General features: G+C 39.3%; 1 protein-coding gene across 1 annotated transcript; it reads left to right on the top strand.

Annotated features, from left to right (window-relative positions):
* The first annotated feature begins 1,639 nt into the window (after nucleotides 1-1,639).
* Nucleotides 1,640-15,482, top strand: reep5 (receptor accessory protein 5). The gene is made up of 5 exons (XM_053340480.1): nucleotides 1,640-1,845; nucleotides 2,106-2,199; nucleotides 9,063-9,201; nucleotides 11,723-11,891; nucleotides 15,174-15,482. Exons 1-5 carry the CDS (start codon nucleotides 1,728-1,730, stop codon nucleotides 15,221-15,223), a joined length of 570 nt encoding a protein of 189 aa, XP_053196455.1. The 5' UTR covers nucleotides 1,640-1,727; the 3' UTR covers nucleotides 15,224-15,482.
* Nucleotides 15,483-17,717: the final 2,235 nt, after the last annotated feature.

The raw sequence follows: 17,717 nt of genomic DNA, 5'->3' as shown, positions 1-17,717 counted from the left end.
ACCAGTCACCACAACAACAGTGATAGACATTAAGCAGTGTAATGTAATGTAATGCATGTTAGTGCTACTATATTCAAGTCAATACAGGTATTTAGTGCTGCTGGTCTCTGCAGATCTATTCAGGATCCCTTACTACAAAATATTTGCGACCAGATATTAAATGTCTTAATTTTATTTAATTGCATTTTCTGTCCCTTTTCCTGAACATTAAAATATATTTATATTCTACACTGTGGGTTGTCTGATCTGGATGTAAACACCATCTACCTTATTGGATGCTGAGACTCAGCACTTAAATCCATGATAATGGATGAAACATAGTCTATATGTTAGGAATGCTTACTGAACAGAGAAAAAGGGACATTACTAAACCACCTTAACATCCACTGTCATTAACATTCCTCTCCTTTAAAGATGTCAGAGCCATGCAACTGCTGGCTGGATGCTTAAATAAATACCACTTTATGCTAGCAGTTATATTGTGTAATGTCATCAAAGCAGAGAAGGGTGTGGCTGCAGAGGGCTCACTGTGACCTCACTAAGTACTGTGCCCTGATCTTAGCCTCTCAGGAGATATTCCTCAAAGGTAGTCAGTCAGTTATCTAGCAGCTCTTACCTGGTTATTATGACCTGAGTGTCACTTCAACAACCCACCATCTAAAAGATGTGATAGGCAGAGCTGTTTGCAGAGTACACAAAGGAGTAGGTAGTGCCTGAAAGACTAAAGTCAGGGGAAAGTTAAGAATGGGCTATATCAAGCTAGACACAGTTGTTGTTGCTGTGTGATGCCTCATTTATTCCCATTTGTCTTCAAAATAAAGCAAAATAGGAACAACTAAAACATACAGCTGTCATCTGTAAGGAGGATGGATTGACTTGTCTCAATAGGAAGTACTAAAAATAGATGTAACAATGAATGGTCATGCTGGTTTTCTTGTTACCTTTACAAGCAATAATATCGCCTATTCACCTTTTATTAACATTAGTGTTCCCATGGAAACTAATGGAAATACACATTTGATCAGTGATGTATAATCATTACAACAACAATATCCCCCAAATGGCCTTTAATGCAGCAGGCTGCTGTATTGTGAAATGAAGCACAGTTCACACTTCATTTTAGGAAGCATCAACAGTGACATTGCAAATAATCTAACCACCACAAAATGAGGACATGTAGGCTACATATAAGGTCAATGTAATTGTAGTTCATGAGTAAAAACGTGAGTGCTATGACAATGTGTGTCCTTTCTAGATGGCTGTTATTTCCTCTTAAGACAATATAACAATGGATTAAGAAAATGGGAGACTTTGGAAAAAACTGGACACTGAGGCTGGCTGTTTTAAAGTTGCCACTTGCTACAGATCTGGATGATTGTTTCAAAAATCATTCATTGTTTTATTAATGAATTGTAATATTCGTCCATTTATTAATGCAAGTAATTCATGGGGTAAAATTGCATTCCAAAATATTTGCTAGGAATGGAACCATGTAACGAAATTAGTCATCTCCATGATTTGTGATATTTTATTGAATAAATAATAATGACGCTTGCGACGTTTAATAGACATGCTTTTATTTTGACGGATATGAACGCAAGCTGTACGTTCCATCCCGTCTAGCTTGACGCCTGTGTGAACAGTGAAGTACAGGATTGCAGGGGTGTCGCAGTTTGAGACTGGACAACTTCATAATCATCAGCATCGTTGAAGAAGGAAGTGCAACCATGGCGCAGGGCCTCAAAGAAAGATTTGAAAAGTTTCTCCATGAAAAGAATCTTCTTACAGATGTTCTTGCAAAGATCGAAGCAAAAACAGGAGTGAGCAGGACGTACATTGCTCTCGGTGAGTGTTGATAGAGGGACGGGGACGGAAAAAGAAATTTAACAGAATGACTGCATCAGAGAGGAAATGATGGAGAAAGAACGGAGTCAGCGCGTGGCAGACGCAGCTGAGTTCACCTCCAGCCTTTGTCTAAGAAAACAAATCGTGCTAATGTTGTCACTAGCTGCTAGTAGAATGAATCCATTACAATAAGCATGGTATAATATGTGTGGTATATTTGTGAAAATAGCGTAACAAACATCTGCTGTCATTTGTTCCAGCTGTCATCGGTTTCATCGCAGTTTACTTGGTCATCGGTTACGGAGCTTCCCTACTGTGTAACCTCATAGGCTTTCTTTATCCAGCCTACATATCGTAAGTGTGATATTCTTATAGCTTTTCTATCAAGGAGGGGCCTGCCCCCCACCACCCCACCCTTCACCCATCGCCACAACACACGCACACTCACACTCACACTCGAACAACATTGATGGAATCATTTAAACCACCTCATTTACACAAGTTCAAAATATTGTAACGTATTTTTGGTGATACAGTGTTTAAAACATGCATGTAATTGTCTTGTAGTTCCCTCCTAACGGACCATACTGTGTGTTTTTTTTCCATTAATCACTGCGTGCTATGAGTCTTTGCTTTTTTTTTTAAGTCACGTGACACATTTCCTGGTATAGCCGTGTAATTAAAGACGACAGCAGCAGTAAAATTAGCTGCAAATAAAAATAACAAATGTATTTCTGTTGGTTTGATGTTCAGTGTGACAGACATGTTTACACCACTGACATCTGAAATGAATGAAGCCAGTGGCTGCATGGAGCCATGACTCCAAAACAGGAAGTACTGAACAAATACATGATTTGTTGTAAATAATACATGTAAATGCAATCTTTGGCCCTTCAAAGGGCATCTCATGCTTTGTAGTATTGCACTTCTGTAAAGTTGGGAGACTTACAATAGTGCTCCAAATCTGTGCAGCTGAGATCAAGATATCCAATAAATAAATAAAAAAAAGTAGATTCTACATTTTTCCTGTAAAACAACCAATAGGATCTTTGTTAGATTCTCTCTGCATCATACACACACACACGTCTTCTGAGAAGTCTCCAAACTTAGGTAGCCCATGGCATCACTGTGACATCATTTGGGTTATTTCTCAGACTGGACAAAGCTCCTGCAGAGCTGCAGATGATGTTACACAACAGCTTTCACAAGCTGAGTATTCTCCTCATGACTAATAAACTGATTCTCATCTTTAAAATCAGTGGAGCTTTCCTCTCAAAGTCTTGTGATCATGACTTAATTATGTTTTTTTCTGTACAGAAAAAAAACTGTTCACCCTTCTCTTGTTGTGAAGCAGCTGTCAAGATGTAATTATCTCATCATCTCAACACATCATGTAGCCTACAAATCTACTTCCTGTTTGTTCTGGATGCCTCTGTGTCACTCTCTGTGACTCCATGATCAGACAGATAGAAACTGACCAAGATCATCCTCAACTAATAAAACTTACAGAAATAGAACGCTTGACATCTTAAGTTAATAAAAGGATCAAATCATTATTTTGGGAAGTGGAATTCAAAGTTTTGAAATGAACAGACTTTGTTAATAATTGAGTTATAATCTCAGATGGGTAAAATGGCTCTGCTTCCTTCCATGAATGCTCTGGTATTTGAATGTCAGAAATGACACAGTGTGTCATTATGTGACATGATGAAAGCATTTCATGTGGTTTCATTTCTTATACCCTTAAATATTTGTGACAAAATGAACAATAATCAAAGTTAGAATTTAAGTTAGCAATTAAATCACATGGATTAGTCTCGTTTGATTAACAGCGCGTCTCCCTGGAAACCAAAGCAAACAATCCAACAATTCAGTTTGAGAAGAGCTTTTAACTGCATTGTTTATCAGTGAGGGCCAGTCGTACCCTGAACAAATCCTTCCAGGAAAATCCATTTTTACTCTCCTACCTTTACAATGATTGCCTTTTTAACGATGGAGTACTGTTATGCATTTTGTTGCTGTGAAGTCCTCATGAGGCTTTAGACAGAAGGAGACAGTGTCCACAGGCCAACCACTAACCATGATCCTTCACTAACAGTTAATATTATGATCTATGGAATCATGCAGAATGAGCTCGTATTCTTCCCAGACAAAGTAAAAAGTGATTAATAAACAGCAAACTGTGCTCAACCATGTACAAGATTTCTCATAGCAGTGGAAACAGCAGTCATATATTTTACTGCTTCTCTTTCAATCACAGACTCTCTCATTTACATACATTTACATTCACTCGAGTTTGAAGGTCTACATTGGATTGCTCTAAAACACAAAAGTCTTTTTAACCTACACACACCATATTTAAGTGTCTTCTTTATGTGTCCCCCTCTCAGACTCAGTGTGTGATAGTAACGTGTGGAACAAACAACAAGCATTTTATTTTATCAGTGAGTCACGTAACTGAATTTCAGAACATGTTTCATTGCTCTCAAATTTTCCCTACTGTAAAAAAAATTGAATTGATGAACATGTCAATCAATCATCAACAAGCTGGGGCATGGTTATGAAAAAGTGAAGGGACTTCGCCCAAACGGAGGTTACACCCAGGTTGTACCAGCTCCATCAGTTTAGGGAACGGCTCTGATAGGATTTACATTATCAGCTGTGCTTCTCTTATCATCTCCTGCTGCAGTGGTTGAGAAATAGTGTGGTTGAAAGAGTACAAACTGGTTTTATACTATACATGTTGTTTTATTGCTTGATCTCTGCTGAGAAAAAGCTTGAAGCTGTTCTAATCAATATTTTTATATTAGCCATTGATCCAATTTTCGTGTGTAATGTGTTGTGAGGCACATAGTGATGAACTCAGTGACTCTGCAGCTCCTCTCAGCTTTATTGAGCTTTATGGAGAGTTCCAGCTCATTGTTTAAGGAGGGGACTGTGTAGCAGAAGGGTGGAGGATGTTGGATAATCTTCTTCAGGGAGGGGCTGCTTCTGAGGATGTCCCAATTAGACTCAATGATCTGCCTGATTTGCTGAGCCTGTGATGAAATGTAGACCGAAGTGTCTTTCCTCTGTCTGTCCAGATGTTGTAGGAGGTGATGAGGTCTGATGACAGCTGGCTTTGTCTGAGCTGTGTTGACAGTGGTGTTACACTGGTTTACTAATTACTATGAGCACTATGAAGTACAGGTTGTGTGATTCTCCAGCACTGGTTACCATGGTGATCTACCTGTTAAAATAATATAAAATACGTTATCAAGATAATAATCAATGGGCAATGTTGATAAACCAAAGATATAACCAATAAACATATTACTAACTATCTAGAAACATCAAGAAACCCATTTACATCTCAGCAAGGAGGATATATTCCCACTGACAACAGAATCTACAATACAATGCAGTGAGAATGTACAGTGGGTAGTTACAACTGAACATACATAATGACTCTAGTAAAGGTGGAGATACTTATGACAGTAAACAGGTCAATAATACAATGAAAGCAGCTACAATAGTAAATATAAGTGCAACATTTCAGTAATTACACACTCAAAGTTCTGTCATTCATCAACTTTCATTGGATGTAAATGAAACTTGGTGATAGACCACATCCATAGACACACATTTGTGGCAAGTATGCAAATTTGGCCCTGCAGCAAAAAATATTTGTCCCTCTGATAAAATGTCTTACTTTCATAGTTTATGTCAAAACTTTAACATCATTTTTCACAAATCTACAAATAATAAAATAAACACTGTCATATGTTGCGGAGCAGGTGGACCCAAATGCAGACTGCAGGCTGACCTATATATATACACACACAAGGAGTCATTAACAAACAGGACACAGGTGGGTGAAACAAGACACAGGTGAAACACATGAGGAAATCAAGGGAAAACACAGGAAGTAAAACCAACAACACACGCAAGGTGTCTTTCAAAATAAGAGCTGAACTAAAACACAACAGAAACAGACAGGATGTGACACACAAGGCTCCTTTAAATCCCAGTTGTTGACATATATGCTTGTTACAGCTAATCCTGAGCTAGATACTGATCTAACTCATTTGTAGTAGAAATGCGTATCTCACACACAGTGTGTCAAATTTCAGGTCAATCAGAATATGGCCATTGGGCTCATATTTAATGTGCAGCACTTGTACATCATTTCCAATTTTTAAGACAAGTGTCATGGTTTCAGCTCATAGCAAATAATGATAATGATAATGATAATAATAATAATAATAATAATAATAATAATAATAATAATAATAAGCTGGCAAATAAATAGGCGGGTTCAAACCCTTAAGGAGTTAGAACCCCAAAATCAAAAATATACAATACTGTAAAATGTTCTCTTGGTAGTGCACCACAAGACAAGAAGAAGACAGTAAAGTTTCATCAGTCACATTTCCTGTCTCTTAATTTTGAAACAGCTGTTCACAGTGGAGTAGAAGAAGAACATTGCCTAATAGATGGAAGCAATCATGTGGCTTGTTTGGAAGACAGGAGGTGTGGTTGGAAGGCCTGTAACAACATGATGATACCACATCTAATCTTACAACACAGTGATGACGTCATCAACTGTCACATGCACTTCCTGTCTTTGCAAAAAACAATGCAATAAATGCAATAACCACAGGAACAATCCTAGCAGTCATATTTCAACACAGCTGGTCATAACTCTGATATATCACATCATATAAAAATGTGTTTCAAGAATTCAGTATGAAATCACATTTGCCAGACAGCCATGACGATGAGAGACTGAGAGATTAGTATTTCACTGTGACCTCCATGTGTTCAAGGTGTCCCTATGCTAACTGACTGATAGCTACTCAGTGTGTGTGTGTGTGTGTGCAGGAGTAGGCCTAGGTGTGGTCCTTGCCTGCCGGGTGTCATTTACTCATGATGTAATCAAGGTAAACAATGTGAAGCAGCTCCGTACTGCAGCATGGCACTGTTCAAACTGGAGACTGCACATTTATTACACAGAACTGTTCTGCTGCTTTCAGGATTAAAGGTGCACTCCACCAATTTAACAAATACAATTAAGTGAACTGGTCTTGGTAAGAATTACTGAGCTGGTGAAAAACGGGTGTATACTGTCATGTGTGGCTCTGGTGGAGCTGTGTTAAGCAGGAGATGGCTCTGTGTTCTAAACTGTGAAATTTGAAAGATTTGGCACTAGGAGAGTTTGATTTGAAATAGAGCGACTCTGTTTATATCCAGCATGGCGGCCATGGAGGTGCAGCAACCGTTTCAAGCAGCAGTAGATTGTGTGCTAAATAAATTGGAAGGCAAGTTCACTTTGAAAATAGAACAAAAACTTGTGCTACATGATTTCCTTCATAAAAAGGAAGTGTCATCATGTATCGTTGATATGATTGGCTGCAAGTTTGTCCAGTAGTGTACAGAAGCATTTGATCGACATTTGTTGATCCCGCCTCAAAGACGAGGAAATGAACAGCTCCTCTCCAGACCCTACCTCACATGTGGTAGGGTCTAACGTTAGCCAGACTAATCAAGTAGCATTATAGGGAATGCTTTGGACTTTGATTCATTCTTGGTACTAAAAGTCAGGATTTCTCATAGATTTAGACTATTCTTTTTGAATCTATCTCTTGTGTGTCCCATAACTTTACATATGTGCAATACTAAATCTCCGCAGTTGTCCTTTAGTTAAGTGAAGGAGATTTTCCTGCTGCAGAAGCAAGAATTTAGATTTTTGCTGCTGCTCTAAATGTGTTTACAGTTTGAAGACATTTTTACATACACTGCATGATTACATAATTGTTGCACATTTTTCTATAAGTTTGTACTTTGCTTTCGTTGCCAGCACACTTATCTGATCATGATGAGCAGATAAGTGACATCTTTAGTCAGGAACATACCAACTGTCCAAGATCATGCAAGACCTGCACAGAAGTAGAGCATTATTTATTTAGCACTGTAATGTCATTTATCTGGAAGCTAAATGTGGCTAATGTATCTGCTAATGATGGCATGAATGTTGTTTATTGTGAGCATATATGTAATATTGTGTTTGTACAGCCATAATAGAAGCAGTGGGACATTTCTTTGAACACATGCGCACACACACACACACACACACACACACACACACACACTGAAACTGTGTCAGTGTGTGTAACTGGAGACCTTCACAATACATAAAGAGAGAAGACTGTCAGTGAGCAGCTGCTATGAAACATTAGTTTGTGAGTGAGGACAAACAGCTGATTGTTGCAGCCTGTTAGACCGAGCAGAAAACACAAGCCTCTCATTTGGTATTCAAAACACAGACAGATTGACATTGACAGTTTCAACATTAGAGGAAGTCTAATGTTAGTCTCATAGTTATTGTATAGTCATGTCTATTCTTGGTAGCTTGGGGAACGATACTGAAAGTGTATTTAAGAAGTTTAGAGAACAAGACAGTGTATGGTCAATGTGAGGAAATGTGAGTTTGTTACAGGAACAGTCAGTGAAATGTCTGAACGAGTGTACTGAAGTTAATATCACATAACATGGTTAAGCAATGTTTGAATCAAAACTAGTGTAATGCAGCTGCAGGACTAATACGTTCCACTATTTTGGGATGTTTGATTTGAAAGAGAACTTATTTTTTATTTTGATTATAATAATATTCTAATGATGTGTTAACTCTCCTTCTGTCATCTGTTTCTATGTGCAGATGTTTGGAAAAATATGCTCTCATCCATATGTTAGCAGTTAGGCTAACAGCTGTGTGACTTTATATCTGCACTATGACATCTTTCAGAGCACACACACACACACACACACACACACACACACACACACACACACACACACACACACACACACACACACACACACACACAAACACACCACAAACACACCAGGGTTCTGCTGGAAATACACTCTGAAGACAGACCTCTGAAAACATAATAAAGTCATACAATCAGTATCTAACTTTTATAGGAAAAAAATGGGATTATGTCCAGAATGATGAGAGTAATGATTCCATCTAATATCATGAAGTATCAGGAGAGTATCAAAGTACACCACTGGGCCCCTGGGAATGAAAAAAAGAGAAGTAAATGGAAAGAAGGAAGTAGAAAAATGAAAACAAAGAAACAAAAGAAATGGAATGTGAGGACACATCATATAAGCTCATATATAAATAGTTAATCAGTCTCTTCCTTTCTCCCTCTCTCCCTCCCTACTTCCAGGATCAAGGCCATTGAAAGTGCCACCAAAGATGATGATACTAAATGGCTCACCTACTGGGTGGTGTATGGAGTCTTCAGTGTGGCAGAGTTTTTTGCTGATCTCTTCCTCTCCTGGTTCCCACTCTACTACACTGGAAAGGTAATGTAGCTTTTGTGCTGTTGGTGTTTCCCCACAGACCCCAGGCAAGGAGGAGTAACACAATACATATACACATAAAAGGTAACTGTATTCTAATACAGTTATAGAAAAAAGAAGTATTCAAATTACAGGTACATTTAGTGAAAATGGGGATTATTTAGCAGGCTTACAATTTTTACAATTTTAAAACACATTTTACAATAAACGATATACTACCATGTACTGTAAAAGTCCCAAACAAGAACTACTCTGTTTTAACATCCTATCCACAAATGATATGTGTGGTTTGCATGTGGTTTCCACTGTTTCTGGCTTCACTCCATATTTCAGACTGGTTCATAATGAAAACTTTGCATGTCTTTAATTAGCAGAGATGCACACACACACACACACACACACACACACACACACACACACACACACACACACACACACACACACAGCACACAAGCAGATGTGAAACATCTCCACCCTAACTGTGTGGCAGTTTGTGCTGGTCTTTGTGAATTAGACAGGTTTTACAACAATGCTGATTTGCATAGGAAGGGTATGTATCCATATTACCTAACTCACTTACATGCAAATGGAACAGACATGATGACACTATTTGTTTATTTGTAAAACAAAGCAGAACTGTCTGTAGTAATAATCTTTCCTTACTAGTAGTATATTATTATAGTAGTTATATTCATGTATAACAGAATTCATACAATAATCTATACTTATTATTAGTATATTATTATAGTAGTTATATTCATGTATAGAGTACTAGACACAGACAGAAGTTTCAGGGTCATGTTAATAACTGGTGTCATACTGCAGTTATTGGACCTGCATGTTGGAGGGTTGTGTGAGGTTGTGGGTGAAGCATTGATCTCTAGCTGTGAGCCAGCTCCTCACCAGAGTAGGTGTGTGTGTGTTTCCTCCTATGAGCCAGCTCCTCACCAGAGTAGGTGAGCTTTGAGGGGTCTGTGGTATGTGTGTGTGATCTTCTCCCTCACAACAGACTGACAGGAAAGGAAGGGCACGGATGGAAAAAGTTGCATGAAAGATACACTTATTATAAGAGTGTAGAAGTCTTTTTTTTGTTCAAAATCACTGCTTCTGTAAAATAATGATGTGGTATTTTTTATAATCTGCACTATGTAGACTACTGTAAAGCAACTGTCCACAGTTGCTATAGTGTCACTATAGCAACACTGTAGGAATATCACAGAGATGCTTCATTTCAGTCTGTGTGATGAAGAAGAAAACAAACATGCTCAAATGAATCATTTCAGAACATAGCATTGAACATATTGTTTACATTTAACGTGTTTAAGAGATGTCAAAGATAATACAATGCTGTTTCTATCCTTGTTTCACTGTCCAAAATCAAGACAATAACATTAAATCCAAGCAGCCCATTGATATCAGATTGTCTGTGACTGTTTACTCTGCACTGCATCAGTTTACACAGAGCAGTCAACTGATATCAGACAGAAGTGAAACAACATCCAACGTAGCTTCACACCTATATAAAAACACTGCTGACAAGGACAGATGGAGGAAATGTAATAAGTAACCTCACTACTGTAAAATGAATAAATGCAATCCCTAACTGGAGCAGAAACAACAGTCTGTAATCTTGGTTCCTACAGCTGCAGTGCTGGGACTTGTGTGAGCAGCAGAGTCATGAATCAGCTGTTTAAATGTAATGCATTGTTTTGATATTAGACACAGATGCATGGATATACCTCAGATGTATACTGTAACACAACATTTTGTCATATTTGACATCCCTTGTTCTATTACCTAGGTAGGTAGGAAACGTTATTGATTCAAATTCAAAATTGACACAACAGTATTTTAAGTGATAAAAATAAAATACTATATACAATAAAACAATCTCTAAATACTATAGACAATAAACAATATGTATAGAATGCATTAGTAGGAGTGGGAGGTACTGGGAGGCTTGGTGTTCCACAGTCTGATGGCTGATGGTATGAAAGAGACCCCCAAGTGCTTTGAGGAACGTAGCTGAATTCATTTGTGGAAAAGATTCCAAAGCACAGAATGATAATTAGCACATATTTTTCCCCTCCAACCATCTGTGTTGTTTCAATGTAATGGACCATCATAACTTTTATCTGCTGATGTCAGATGTGAGTAAGTGACAGATATACTTTGTGCCTTTAATTGACAGCTGAAAGTGCTGAGAGACAGGAAATGTGTAAGAGGGGTTTGTGACATGCATCATACCTTTGTGATGAGACTACAAACTAATTATTCCAGGTTATGTACAATGACCTTAACTCAAACACACTGGCAAATGAAGGTGACAAATACAGTCAGATGGACAGAAAGCAGACAGGATGAAGTGCTATAAGATGATGGTGAGGCATAGAGCTGGTAGAAATACTGAGGAGAAGTGGAGCAGATGTAGGAGTCAGGTGACTGGGGCAGCTGGGACAGTTTGGTGGCATCTAGTTCTCAGGTGGAGAATGGTGATGACTGGGACTCTTGTCTTCTTTCCCAGTGTGCCTTCTTGGTGTGGTGCATGGCTCCAACTGCCTCCAACGGATCAGTCCTGATTTACAACCGCCTCATTCGACCATTTTTCCTCAAGAATGAAGCCAAGATCGACGACGTGGTGAAGAACTTAAAGGACAAGGCATCAGAAGCTGCTGACAAGATCAAAGATGAGGGTGAGTAGTAGATATGTTAGAGTGATGAACAATGCTGGAGTTCTGACGCACTTTGCTTAAACCAATATTGATATTTAGAGTACATAGAAAAAATCTGATGGTGAATTATTGGGCCAATACTGTTTTTACTAGGTAAACTGTAGAATCAAAGATGTCAGTAACTGTTTGGATAGGATTAGAGTAGAATGTGAATATCTAGTCAATGGAAACTAAATTATAACAAATAATAAAGATAAAACACTTCAGATGAACTTAAGGAGAAAAGAATGTTCAATGAAGACGTTCTCTGTGTGTGTGCGTGTGTGTGCGAGTGAGAGGCCCTTGAGAAATAATTCATACTTGGTCTCACACACAGCATCATAATCTCACATATAGAACACTATATACACACACACTTCTATACACTCTCTCACACACACACACCACTATACACTCTCTCACACACACACACACACACACACACCACTATACACTCTCTCACACACACACACCACTATACACTCTCTCACACACACACACACACACACACACCACTATACACTCTCTCACACACACACACACACACACACACCACTATACACTCTCTCACACACACACCATTATACACTCTCACACACACACACACACCACTATACACTCTCTCACACACACACCACTATACACTCTCACACACACACACCACTATACACTCTCACTCACACACACACACACACCACTATACACTCTCTCACACACACACCACTATACACTCTCTCACACACACACCACTATACACTCTCTCTCACACACACACACACCACTATATGCTCTCTCTCACACACACACACCACTATACGCTCTCTCTCTCACTCACACACACACACCACTATACGCTCTCTCACACACACACACACACCACTATACACTCTCTCTCACACACACACACACACACCACTATACACTCTCTCTCACACACACACACCACTGTACACTCTCTCACACACACACACACACACACCACTCTCTCTCACACACACACACCACTATACACTATCTCTCTCACACACACACACACACACACACCACTATACACTCTCTCACACACACACACACACACACACACAGACACACACCACTATACACTCTCTCACACACACACACACACACCACTCTACAATCTCACACACACACCACTATACACTCTCACACATACCACTATACACTCTCTCACACATACACCACTATACACTCTCTCTCACACACACCACTGTACACACTCTCTCTCACACACACACCACTATACACTCTCTCACACACACACACCACTATACACTCTCTCTCACACACACCACTATACACTCTCTCTCTCACACACACCACTATACATTCTCTCTCTCACACACACACCACTATACACTTTCTCACACACACACAGTTACACTTTCTCTCACACACACACAGTTACACGTTCTCTCACACACAGCACTATACGCTCTCTCTCACACACACCACTATACACTCTCTCTCTCACACACACCACTATACACTTTCTCACACACGCAGTTACACTTTCTCTCACACACTACTATAGACTCTGACATATAAGAGGGGTATTGTAGTGTTTGTGTATGAGTATAGATGTGTATATGTGAGATTATGATGCTGTATGTGAGACCAAATATGAATTATTTCTCATATCAGTCCAGTAAATATAACGTGTCACAGTTGAACATGAAAGTAACTTTTCATATTTGTGGGCAGTGTTCCCAGCACCTGCCCTCCTGCTAATCTGTTCTGTAGAAGCAGACATCCACAGACTACCTTTGGGGCATTTTTACACATCTTTGAATTATTATCTATGTGTACAAAATGAACATCATGTCTTTCAGTGCAGATGTGTAAACAATGTATTTTTATATTCAGGGTTACACACATATGGTATGGAATGTACATGCACACAGTTCCTCACCTGCTTTAGTTCTTAGAGTTCACAGAGGTCCTGTACATGTACAAATTACATATGAATCAATAAATCCTTTCCACTTTGAAAATGTAGTAATACACAAACATATTAAAACGTATAAATATACTCATAAATCTGCACAACACACCTGAAGTCAGAGTAGGAAAATAGATTATGGAGAATTTTACTGTTAATCATATTCAACTGTCTAAACAAAGCTAACAGCTGCAGGGTTGGGTGTCATCATAACACTTCCCAGTTATTTACAGAACCTTATCTGCATACAGGCCTTTATTCAAAACAGGCTTCAGTTGGAAACAGGACTTTGTTCCTCATTTTCAGAAGGAGGCTCCTTGTTTTATCCCTTATACATGGTTTGGGTCACATTTGACCTGTTTGATATGTGAGCTGTTTGAACACCCCAAATGTGTTTTACTCTAAAATTCAATGACTTTTCCTAAAGTAGTCCAAAATACACAACAATGAAAATATATTAAAATATTCTTTTGTATAGATGCTACAAATGTTTGTCCATTGAGGCTGTTCTGGGTCAAATGATCTCTGTATCTATTGACATGTGTTTTAGTGAAATGAATAGTTCATAGTTTTAATAAGGATTTATTTTTATGATGTAGCAGTGAAGACTGATGGCTCTAATGGTTATACAATAAACCCCACACTTCCATAAAGTTATAAAATACATTTCCATCATTATGTCTATGTTATATTTTCATGTTTTAGGTCAAATAGGACATAATATTATGTGATAGGAGCCTTTTTTGATGTAAAAGCTAAAAAATATACTCTCTCTGCTCTCTGAAACATGAATCAAGGTTTAATCACATTTATTGATCAGTCAGATGGACTATTGATGCTTTCTAAACACATGTGTGGTTTAAGATTTGGTCAGTTCTTAGACCGGGTCAAAATAGATGCTGTGAAGGTGTAGTAGACTATGAACAGTATGTAAGAGTTAATTTTCTTTTAGTAAGTTTACTGGTCCAATTGAGCATCCTGTTACTGTTGATTACTGTCTGATACAGAAACACATGTAGGCACACAGTGAAGAAAATGGACAGAATGATCAGCAGAGCATCAAAGATGACAGGCTGTAAACTCCTCAGACTGGACTCAATATACACACACAACGCACCATCTCATGAGCTGTCAAGATCACAGATGAACCTCTTTTTGCTGAGATTAATTCCACCTGCCTTATTAGCCATGTGCTCAAAAGAAACTTGATTGAACTTGTGTACCTGCATCCTGTATAACTAATGTTTGTTTGGATCTCATGCTTGTAGACTGAAATCTTACATTTGTGTGTGATTTGTCCACAGCCAAGAAAGCCACAGCCAACATCATGTTTGAAGAGAAGAAGAGCTCTTAAGAAGGAGGTTGTCCTGGCAACAGCGTCCTCCCTGGAGTGGACTCTGTTACAGAAGAAATGTTGCTTTGAAAATGTCTGTTTTTCACAGATCCTCTGTTGAGTATGTAACTTAAGTCTGTGGTAGATGTTACACATGTATCAATTAAAGCCATTCCCCTGGTCAGTTTACTTAATTAACTTTGCCTTCTGGAGGGCCGTCACATAAATGTTAGCCCCGATCTGCTTTATGAACCAAATAAAATCAACCTTGCTGAAGGTTCTCTGAGTTGTGTGCTTTAAGGTAAGCTGAGGAATAATGATGGAGGACAGTTTGGCCAAAACCCTCCTCTCTCCCACCACCTCTATAAAAGGTCCAGGGGGCAGCCACAGACTGAGCTAGCTCTTTTAATCAGTCTGTTGAGTCTGTTCTTGACTTGTAGGTGGTTCTGCTCACACCAGTCGACAATGTCCATGATGACCTTCCTGTACTCACAGTCTCTCTGACACACATCCCACAATGGCAGTGTCATCAGAGAACTTCTGGAGGTGACAACTGTCTGTGGAGTAACAGAAGCCTGCTGTATACAGGGTGAATAGGAAAGGTGAGAGTACTGTACCCTGAGGGCCCCCTATGCTGCAGACCACCACATCAGACCTGCAACCTCACATACTGGGGTCTGTCTGTGAGGTGGTCAAGGGTCCATGCAGCCATCTGGTCACTGACCCCCACTCTCTCCAGCTTCCTTCTGAGCAGTGTAGGTTGAATTGTATTAAAAGCACTGGAGAAATCAAAAAAAGTGATCCTCATAATATTTCCAGTGTCCTCCAGGTGAGACAGGGATCTCTGCAGTAGGTAGATGACAGCATCATCCACTCCAATGCCAGGCTGATATGCAAACTGCAGGGGATCCATGTAAGGGCGGGGGGCGGAGGGCGGGGAAGAACCACAGAGATGTTGGTGGTGGTGGTGGTGAGGGGGAGGGGGAGAGCGCAGGGATGGTAGTGGTGGTGGAGGTGAGGAGGAGGGGGCGAGCAGGCAAAGGGAGCTGGAGGTAGGCTGGGCTGTGCTCAGGCTGGAGGGGATGGGACCAGAATCAGATCTTTTGAAAAACAGATTTAACTTGTTAGCTCAGTCTCTATCCCCAGGTTCAGGGTCCCTCCTTCCTGCCTTTGCCCTGGCCTGATATAGTTATATTAGTTATTAACAAGAAGGCAGTGGGCCACAAAACGGGTGGAGGCCCCCCATGTGTGGCAGCTTGCTTCAGGTAGGAGAAGACAGGTAGAAACTCAGGGTTTCTGATGGAAACCTGCCAGCAAGCAGGTTATGTTCACAGCGTTTCAGTTACCTCTGTTTCTGGAACGGATGGAAACCCCAGGATACTTTAGCAGGGACATCAGGATGAGGGTTGACTGAAGAGGCAGATGACACAGACAAACAAACAGTATTCATATTTCTAAAACATTCATTTACAACAGGTCTTACTTTTGACCCAAGAGGTGACCTTTCACAGTACACACACTCACTTAAGGTTTTGTTTATGTCAAAATATTGATCATTGCAGCTGAGCTTTGGTGCCATCTGGTGGTAGTATGACAAATTACAATATAGTGCTATTGTATAAGAATGAAGAAATACAATTTTGTAATGATAAATTAATTCATTTAAAGTACTAAATAAAATAAAAAAAATTAAGTTTACAGGTAATTTAATTCATAATAATTTCACCCATATCAGAGTACAATATTTGTTTACTTCTTAAGTAGAGAATTGCTTTAAAAATGTCACTTAGTGAATCATTGTTGAGCAGTGTGTGCCTGGTAAAGAAACACCACAGGAAACAATTGATAACATTGTTTTCCATCAATCTTTCCTCTCACCATCCTGCTGGAGTTCATTAAGAGGGAATGATAAGGACAGACTCACAGCAGAAAACATGTGGATGGAGGGACAGAAAAGGACATATGTGCAGATACTGCCTTCAACACAACCAGTGACTGATGTATGAGGAGTCACACAAATATACATATACGTTCAAACATCATAAAGATATAATGTATAGTTGAGCTAAGTGATTGAAGTAAAATAATTTATGGATTCATTTAAATCCGTGGACTGCAACTTGTCCACAGAGAAAACAGAGTGTTTTCACAATCAGATGATTGGTGTGTGAACAGGTGTGAAGGATAATCACTGTCACTTCAGTCAGTCCAAGTACTGACAGCTAGATCATGAATTTAGGGCGTGAAAATACACATTTTTACAAACCAACCAACCAGTTCTGGGTAAGAATAAACAGCCAATGGAACTGAGGGTGATTCATTCATTTACCTGCTCTGAGTCTGTGGTTCCTGGAGTCTTATTGTCACCATGAGGTTGCTGGGCAACTAGCAGGAAGACTTCAGGAGGTCACTGTACCTGACTGCTGACCGCAGAGAAATAGTTCCTGCTAAGGTGGAAACCTAATGGCAGATCTTCACTATTCATCATTACCTCGTTATTCCTCATATTGACACA

This window comes from Scomber japonicus, chromosome 19, assembly GCF_027409825.1.
Source record: "Scomber japonicus isolate fScoJap1 chromosome 19, fScoJap1.pri, whole genome shotgun sequence".
NCBI lineage: Eukaryota > Metazoa > Chordata > Actinopteri > Scombriformes > Scombridae > Scomber > Scomber japonicus.
This window is presented reverse-complemented; position numbering and strand designations above follow the sequence as displayed.

Excerpts from the sequence above, each read along its gene's own strand:
- reep5 (XM_053340480.1), top strand. The coding sequence starts at position 1,728 with ATGGCGCAGGGCCTCAAAGAAAGATTTGAAAAGTTTCTCCATGAAAAG. Across the intron at positions 2,200-9,062 it reads CTTTATCCAGCCTACATATC|GATCAAGGCCATTGAAAGTG; the intron begins GTAAGTGTGATA and ends CCCTACTTCCAG. Across the intron at positions 9,202-11,722 it reads CACTCTACTACACTGGAAAG|TGTGCCTTCTTGGTGTGGTG; the intron begins GTAATGTAGCTT and ends CTTCTTTCCCAG.